We start from the raw sequence: 9,173 nt of genomic DNA on the forward strand, positions 1-9,173 counted from the left end.
TATCTGTGGACTAATTAAGCCATACGAGTGCATAAAATGAAATAAGCCTACTGTTATAATACAGTTTATTATAGTAAAGGACTCTATGGGGGAAATCACACATGGATATTGACATATCAAGGCACCAAACTCTCACTCACACAGTTCTTAGGAATAATATTAACTTAGGACTACATCTCTGTATTCTTCTCGTTGCTGGCCTCCTCCTCGTGCTGGACAATCTGCATTTCCACCTCCTTGACCTCCTCGTCGAAGATTTTCAGGTCCTTGGCGTAGTACCATACCCCCAAATCAAAGACGGCCCCGATAGCAATAAAGACAGCAGCGGTGAAGTTTAGAGTGTATCTGAAAAAAGGACTCTGATTAGTTTTGGGTCACATTGTGATCACAATTCTGTGAAACTCACCTCATGGACAGCGGATCGTAGAGCCAACAATTGCCCTTGTTGGTGCAAGTCTTGCCCCAAACCAGACAGACTCTGTCGAAGACCCAGCCGAAGAAAATAGGGCTGGGTATAAAGGCCAGCATTGAGCAAAGGGTCATGCCAAAGCCCATGGCAGCGGTTTTGTCCTTTTCCGGTACACAGCGAACGGAGACCAAGAAATTCGAGGCCCTGCCACTGGCTCCCACAAATTTTAGACAGCACATCACGGCCAAAAACACCACGAACTGCGTCCAGCAGTTGACAGGACAGGAACCTGGCATAGCCTGACCATTCGACAAAGACTGAAAATATTGGGTGTGTCGTGAGTATCTCAATATAAGTAAGGGATAAAGTTTTACCTCCAAGTTGGCTAGACTCGTGTCCAGGCTTGAGTTGTCGCTGTTCAGATCGAAGCTAGTAAGCCGCTTGAACTGGCTTGTGGAATTTCCATCCTCGTTACCAGGAATGCAGGAGCAATCGTAAAAGATCTGTTAACAAAGGGAGATAAATGGGTATCCAGAATAATCTGTAATATTTTTTTTAGGCTTAGACTTTACCTTCTTTCCTTCAGAATTCACATGAAGGCTCTTACAGCCCGCGTGACAGGCGGATATGTAGGTCATACTGTTCTCTCCACAAACCGGCGAATACCGGACATAATCACAGGCACAGGCGGAATTGCAGGTCGTGGCGTTGCCAGCCAGGGAGCTGTCGTGAATATTCACAATCACGGAGCTCTCGTTACCCGGACATCCAATGAAGGCATAGGCCAGGATTCCAGCCACTGTCAGAAAGCCAACAATCACATTCCAGGCGGCCATGTAGCGGGCTCTGGGCTTATATCGGGAAATTATGAAACCGGAGAGCAGGACTCCCACGGCTGAGAAGGCGAGGGCCACGGTTCCGGTTACCATGGAGGATGTGGCTGCCGACTGGCGGTACTGCACTTCAATGTACTTCGGCGTGAAGATCCAATACGGCGTATAGCCCACCAGATAGAAGATGCTCGACAGGGTGTTGCACATGTAGGTCTTGTTGGTGATGAGGCGCTTGAATGTCTTCAACATGTCATTAAAGGAAGCCTTCGACTCGGGGGTCTTTTGATCCAACTCCGCCGTCAGACGTTCTTTTTCCGTACTCTTCACGGAGAGTCTCTCCTTTTCTCGCCGGCGATTCTCCTCGACTTTCCTACGTGCCACTGCTCGTGGCAGCTCCTTGGGGAACATGGAAAGAAAAACTCCGGAGAAGGCAAGGAGTCCGCCCATCACCAGCCAGCCTAGCCACCAGGCACCCAGCCAGCGGGGATCCTTGTTGTTGATGACAGGATGCATCTGAGGGGCAATATACAGGCGCAGGCAGAAGGAGGCCAGTGCATATCCGATGGCTGGACCCAGCATCCTCAGGAAGTATGAGAGGCCTAAATGGAAAAAATAGTATGATATCCTCTGATTAGATAGTTCGACACAAGCTAGTGGGTTTTCCCCAAAATAAAATCATAAAAATGTTGATAAAGGAATTCTCAAAACGCTGTATAAGTAACGCCCCTCAACTAGTAGTCAAATCTCTTATCTCTCAGCCTTTATTGGGGCTTAAAATGATCAAGATACAATGGATGAGGCCCCTTTTCTTGGAACCAGTAAAATTATTTTAATTTCACAACAATCTTTTACTTACTCAGCAAAGCCGGCGTCTTGGACTTTTTAGTATTGTCATCCATATAAGATACCCCGAGGGTGTAGTACAAGGATCCTCCGATGCCCGAAATGAATTGGGCCACAAAGAGCAGCAGTTGGGGAGCAAAGTTTCCTTCGCCGCCTTCGCATTCAGCTCCTCCGCCGTTCAGCCTACAAAGTGTCTTGGAACGTTGCTCCTCGATGGCCTCCATGGTGGCGTTTTCATCCGGTACTCCTCCGAATTCGGAAGTCAAAGCCAAAGCGTCTTCGCCAGGACCGTATAGGAAGTGGGGTGCCGTGGTCAACACGCAGAAGAGAACAATGGTTAACAGACCTAAAAAAGATAGTTTATACTTAGATTCAATTAAATGTCCTTTGGGGAATACTTACCAAAGCCAATCCATCGCGGTCGATGACCTTTGCCGGCATAGTAGGCCAAAACAGCCGATACCAACGTCTGACTAATGTCATTGCCCACCGAGATTATTCCCGTGTTCTTGGAAGGTATTTTGAAACGCTTTTCAATAGTGGTAATAGTGCCATTAAAATAGGCATATGTCATTGAAAATATACAGCCCACGATGCCATAGAGCAGGACATATGCCGTTTGGTTGGCAAATCTAAAAAGATTAAATAATTAAATGGCAAATTTTAAATATTTATAGTTTACATACCGCTGGTAAAAGTCTCCTTTAAATATCCAGAAGCCGCAGGTGACACTCTTCTCTAAAGGAGTCTCCTTCAGCAGTCTGTTGATCTCCTCGGTGATGAGGCGATCCTGCTCGGATTTCTGTTTCTTCTTTTTGGATTTTGGCTTCTTTGGGTTACCGTCTTCGGGGTCGAGATTGTTTCCCGCCTCCTTTTCCTTGTCGTAGGCTTTTCCGTTGTCCAACAACCTGGTCTCCGCATCAGACTCCTCTGCGGCTGAGGATCTTCCATTCTCCAAGTCTGGTTGCTCCTCAGGTCCCAGACTACTGGGATTCTCGCTCTGCACCATCGTTAATTGTCGATTTTGATTTCTGACTCTGATAGCGATCGCACTGTCACTTGGCACTGGAGCACCACCGATCCAAAACACACCACTTCGGACATGTACCGGATATGGTCGCTGTTTGCGTTGCTGCTCACAATATTTCTTAATTTTCGTCGGACTTTCACGGGCAATTAGCTGAGTTCCGGGGGACGATCCGGCGACTGAGTATATGACAACCTAACGCTGAGCCGACTGCGAATCGAGTGGCATGCTGGGCTACGATGGTAGCGGATCTTAACTGGATCGCCGGACCACAACCGGGTCCGGACGGAGTCTCGTTCGGCTTCAAAAATATGTGACGGTACGTCAGTGTCTATCACTCTTCCCTCTGGTATCCCAAATGTTGTCGAATAAAATATTATCTCAGACGATGCTATCACTACCTCAGTGCCATTTCACTAATCTAGAACGATAATTTTTGTGACCGTTCATGCTGCAGCTGTGTAGATGCCTGAAAAATATACAATTTGTTTGCCACGAGAATACACCTTATAAAATATAAACATAATAGACAGCAAAAGTGTGTGATAACTTCGGAAGACTTCCAACGGACAGGATTATCTTTCGAGGCGCAGGGGGCTTGCACATTGATGAGCACGTAATTTCAGGGAAATCTCAAAGCCCCACTATTTTTGCATGTTCATTGTTTTAGTTTGGGATTAGGATTGGAAACAAAGCCTTATATATAGTCTTCGTTATCGCTATCGCAGTGTGAGTCTCAAATTAGTTTAGTCGCCGAGAGGCAGAGGGCGGGAAAAACGATAGTATTCGCTTTACTTGGTTTATTATTGTCAAACCCCCGGATTTGGGGTCTTCTTCTCAGTCTCTCAACGTGTGTGCTCTATTATTTAATGTATATACCCCGATGTGTGTGTACTATGTACTAGTATATAGAAAGTGCTCATGTGTGTGCCCACTGGCCACAATTCACTTAGCATATTTAAATTTATGCACAGCTTATCACTTGAACTTTATCTTGATTGTGGTGTTCTTGATAAATATTTGACTAAGCTATGTTGCTTTCCCACTTGATCTTTCTTTGGTTTACTTTTTTTTCGCGGTAATTTCTCGAATCACTCCCTGCCCTTGCATAACTTACTATATTGTAACTATTGTATTCCGATCGCGGTTTTTGAATGGCGCGAACACGGTTACGGCGACGATCCCAAGTCGGACAAGACCGTAAACGAACTAAACTAAACTAAACTAAGATAATCTAAGCCCAGCGTGTTGTGGATTCTCGCTCATCTCAGGAACATTTCTCCTACATATTCGTTTATCCAAACCCCTCGGCAAGCTGAGCTTTAGCTTCGGTTTTGGATTTTGGGCTTCGTCTTTCGCCTTTACTTGTGACTGTGTCACTGACATCAATTCCCAGCCAAAATAGTTATCTCTCAGGTATCTATATTTGTACGCTCGTACACCCGAATGGGCATGTATTCGTTCAACTAAATTAGTTACTCAGGGTATGATACATGCAAAGTACATTGTCGAAGCATCTGATGAATGGCCATGAATGAAAGTGAAACCGTAGAGTAATTATGCTGATTGGGGGAGCATCTTAAATCTGGTTCTTTTCAAGACATTTTCTCCCCCAAAAATGTAAAATGTATTCTTCTATTTTTAGCTTAAAATAAGCTGGTACCGGCATTAGAGCGTATCAAGCATTCCCCATTTTAACAAGCTTATCAATAAGGAAGCCTATCGTCGAACTAAACAGTTTCCAATTTGCGGCATTACATTTTATATTTTTGTATTCGTATTTGTTGGATACCTAACAGGCTTCGAGACAACCTGCGGTTGCCAGTGAAATCAATCAACCCCCGAGATACATCCGAGTATCTCGGATGCTTCAATCTTTGGAATATCGGGTTTCGAAAGCTAAAGCTCTCTCTCTCATTCCGTTCAAGATCGTAAATGATGAGCTTACCCATCCGAGGGGCTAATGACAAAGTTTTTCGCCATCCCAAGAGCAAATTGAATTCATTTTGCAATTACAGCACAACCACATATGTAGGCAGAGCTTAAAAGTAATCCCTAGACATGATTTCGGCGGACAAAAAATATAGACCCACATATGCAGATGTGTCTTTAAGGGCGAGGGAGGACATCATATGTTCCGGCAAGGCAATAAAAATCAAAGGCATAATTTCATGATATCAATTGAGCAGCAATAAAATGCCAGCCCAAGCATGTTTATTATTATTTTTATTATTATTTTTCATTTTTTCATCCCCTCACCACCCCCCCGCAACACCAGCTGCCTGGCCTGATATCTCTGTTTGGGGTTTCCGCTCTATTTCGCAAAAGGAAGCCAGGAGCAAATGTGACCGCGGTTCTTATGGGGATTTCCATATACCACCAAGGGCTCAGCATAAATAACAACAAATGAGCGTTAGAGGGAGAAGGGGAGAGCACTGAGAGAGATGGAGATAGCGACACAATGTGGCATCTTTATCTTTGTGTGCGATGTGGTCCGCCTGTAAGTATGCAAAGTTCCATTGGGGAAAAGTGGAAAACTCGCAATTTGAGCTGCTTTCTTTATGCAGCTGGCACGCGCTCGTTCGGTTTGCGATTTTATTTCCGGCCAAAACGTATGCAAATGTGTATTTTCTTTTGCCACACAACCAACCGCCCAATACACCCAACCGCCCAACCACCCACCGCCCATTTTCATTTAACCACCAATGGGGTGGGATTCCTCCTTCTTATCGGGGCTGAGGCACACACATAAACAAGCGGAAGATGAAGTTGCCAGCGTTGACAATAAATAATAATTTTTTGTTCTCCATTCGCGAATCAAGCGGAATCGCCATGAATTATACAAGTAAAATGCAAAACTTGCTTATCGCATAAACAGCCAACAGGATATAGTACTGGCAGCTGGAGGAGCATTTCTCAGCCACTCATTTGGCGTCTTTGGAGTACTGAAAGATGAATGCTGAGACGGCTTACCAACGCCACAGCAAACACATTCCCATGTGGAGTTTCCGTTTCCGGTGGCGAAAACAGAGAGTGGGGTAGGACGGCGTGTCGCGGAGACGACGTGCCAACTAAACCGCTTAAGCACTCAATTTGCGCGTGAAAAGGAACTTGACACCCACACACTGAAGCGACCCAGAGACAGCCATGCCCATGTGTGTGCTTGGGCAACCGCATAGGCCCAACACGACCCCCCCGGCCACCCTTTATTCACAAAGCTCGCTCCCCCCCGTCGCATGCCCCGTCAACCGCGGCACATGTCAGCACTTTGTTGTGATTTCCGTTTCCGCTGTCGCTACATCCTCGCACCCCATCGTCTCATCCGTTTACCCCTTCGGCAGCATGCGTGTGTGTGTGTGGTGTGCTTATTGATATTGTTGTCTTCCTTGCATTCCCATATAACGGCAGTTAGCATACGTTTCAGTTACATCTCACATGTCCTTAAAAGTGCAAAGGGTAGTATGGAATTTTTAAAAGGATTTGTCTCAAATTAATATTTATTTAATCTTTGAATCAGTATTTGAATATCCTTAAAACTTGTTACTTAGAAAATTTTTAAGACAGTATTTATACATACCAAAAATATACCATACATCCACTGCAATGAAAGATATAGATATCTGTCTCTGAAGTAAAGGGTATTCACTGTTCTCTATATATTTCAAAATATCTCCTTTTATTGAGTCCTTTGTAACCCCTTGATAAGCGTAAATGTATTTATTTGTGACTTGCCCTCTGACACCGCGCACCCCCTTTTTTAGCATCCTGCCTGGAGGAAGCCACCCCCTTTCCTCTTTTTCGTCAAGGTTGCGTGTGTGTCAAATTAGGGTTAAATGCTTCTCCCCCACCATCCGTCCAATGTTCCGCTTGCCACCCCAACTCCTCCCCACCATGGTTGTTTCCCTTGTCTTCTTAGCTAATTTGTTGTTTTTTTCCTGGATTTTTTATTAGGCGCTGCTGCCTCTGTTTCGGAATACTTTCCCATGTACTTTGGAGTTTTGAGCGCCATACGCCCGACTGATTTTGGCCTTAAGTAGGTCTTAAGTCTTCATTTGTCTACTCTGGAGTGAAGCCTCCATCTGTAGCTCTGTAGGTCCTCTTGTGCAGTAAGCGCTTAATATGCCGACCGCATGGAAAACCCACAATTTTCCAGTCCAATTTTTGCTGTCAATTTAAGTTGTAATTAACAGACCGACGGCTGAGCACCCCGCCACATCAGCCACCTCACCCACTGAATAGTGGGCAAAAACCCAAAAAAAAATTTAAGAATATTGGGAGTCCTGAGTCCTGTGGAACACAGCATATGGCATGCATCTCACGTGCGCTCATTACGCATTTGATAAATTTAGCATGAAAGGAGGGCAAGGAGGATGGAAGAATGCCTTTCGAGGGGCAGGAGGTCCACCTTGCTCTTCATGGAAAAAATATGTGTATTCCGCAGCAAATGTCAAAATAGACAATGCACAGATTACCTGTATTATTGCGGAAAAGGAGCCCCCGGGCACTCAGTTTCGGCACATAATTAATCAAAAAATGAAAGCTCGAGCTGTCCGCTTTCGGGGCAGGCCAACATTCTCCGGATTTGGGTCATTAAAAGCCAGGGTACAGGGTACAGTACTGGGGACCAGTACGGGGCGTGCATAATGAGCTCGACTGCCAAAAGGATTAAGACTCGAAAGCTGCCCAACATTTTTAATGTCCTCCTTATGCGCTGCGGGTCGCTGCTCTTGGCTTTCCATTTGCTTTGTTTCCTTGACAGAAGGACCAACCCATACCCGAGTCCTTCAACCATTCACATTTTTAATTCCTTTGCTTTTTTGTATTTTGATTCCTTTTTTTTGTGTTTCCACAGCCAGCCGTTGATGCATCTTATGCCACTTTGGCGAAAGCTGCTCTAAAAAATAAGCTTAGGAATGAAAAACAAACCGCCGTCCAGCTACTCGAGTAGCTATTGTATACCAGAGGACACCTATCTATCCCTTTTTTTTTTTTTGAAATTTTAATACTTTTTCTGCTCGTATACTCACTCAATTAGAGACCCTTTTTATTTCTTCGGATACTCGGCTTAACCGAGCTTGGGCTCTTTTCTATTTTTTCTCAAGGGCTCAGGCCCCGTGACCACTTAAGTATTCTAAGCTCGCTGCTTAATCTGGCTCTACGATTTGACCTCTTTCGATCACGTTTTGTCTTTGTTTTTTAATTGAGCTTGGCTCGATTTTTCTTGCTTTTCTACCCCCAATCCTCTATGAATTATTTTCTTAACTTTTTTTGATAAATTTTATGCAATATGCTACAATAACCAGAGAAAAAAAGCAATTTCAGGAACTTAATTTTTCAGCGATTATGTTTGTAAATATTTTCCCACTCACCCCAAAACTTTACCGAAAACCTTTCCAGAATCAGTGCCCAATGAGGAAACCAGAAGACAAGCAAAGTCTCTTTATCATCAACAAACATAGGTACCCCCCCAATCATTCCAAAAATAAAACCCACCCTGGATGGTCTGAAATATGAATTTATTTTCCATACTTTTCATCTCTTTTCTCTTTGTGTTGTTTTTGTGTTCATTTTTTGTATTTTAAGTCCTTGTAAAGTGACCCTTTTAATTTTCGTTGCGCTGCGCTTCGTCGTATTGTTGCCACTTAATGTATCTGTATCTGTAGCTGTATCCCAGCGTTCACCCTCAGTGAGTTTTCCGGCGTTTCCCTCGGCTTTTGTCATATTGTTAATATATTCAAACGGGGCACTTTTTGCGGTTTGACACGCTTGTTCTGTTCTGATTCCTCGATATGATCTCTGGGTTTCGGTTTCACGGAGTTCTCTGGGTGGAGTATCTGCCCGATTGAACGCATTAAGGTATCTCCCGATGATGAAAAAGTTTAATTTGCATTCAACTTTTTAATTGCATTTGTGCAGAAAGTATTTTTGTCTGCTTCGATGAAATTTCCGGCAAGTTTATTTCTTAATTTCATTAAAAATAATATAGAAACTAAAAAGGCAGGGTACAGGAACTAGCCCCCATCTTGAAAACTTTGTCTCTAATCAATGGTCCGAGCCAAAG

At 44.2% G+C, this 9,173-nt stretch overlaps 1 protein-coding gene across 1 annotated transcript; it reads right to left on the minus strand.

The window, feature by feature from the left end:
* Positions 1-48: 48 nt before the first annotated feature.
* Oatp58Dc (Organic anion transporting polypeptide 58Dc) lies at positions 49-4,313 on the minus strand. The gene is made up of 8 exons (XM_017235371.2): positions 4,230-4,313; positions 2,772-3,581; positions 2,488-2,717; positions 2,099-2,431; positions 982-1,841; positions 784-912; positions 407-726; positions 49-345 (listed from the first exon to the last, which is right to left on the minus strand). The coding sequence occupies exons 2-8, from the start codon at positions 3,092-3,094 to the stop codon at positions 171-173; spliced, it is 2,370 nt and encodes a 789-aa protein (XP_017090860.2). The 5' UTR covers positions 3,095-3,581; positions 4,230-4,313; the 3' UTR covers positions 49-170.
* Positions 4,314-9,173: the final 4,860 nt, after the last annotated feature.

This window comes from Drosophila bipectinata, chromosome 2R (assembly GCF_030179905.1).
Source record: "Drosophila bipectinata strain 14024-0381.07 chromosome 2R, DbipHiC1v2, whole genome shotgun sequence".
In the NCBI taxonomy this organism is placed as follows: domain Eukaryota; kingdom Metazoa; phylum Arthropoda; class Insecta; order Diptera; family Drosophilidae; genus Drosophila; species Drosophila bipectinata.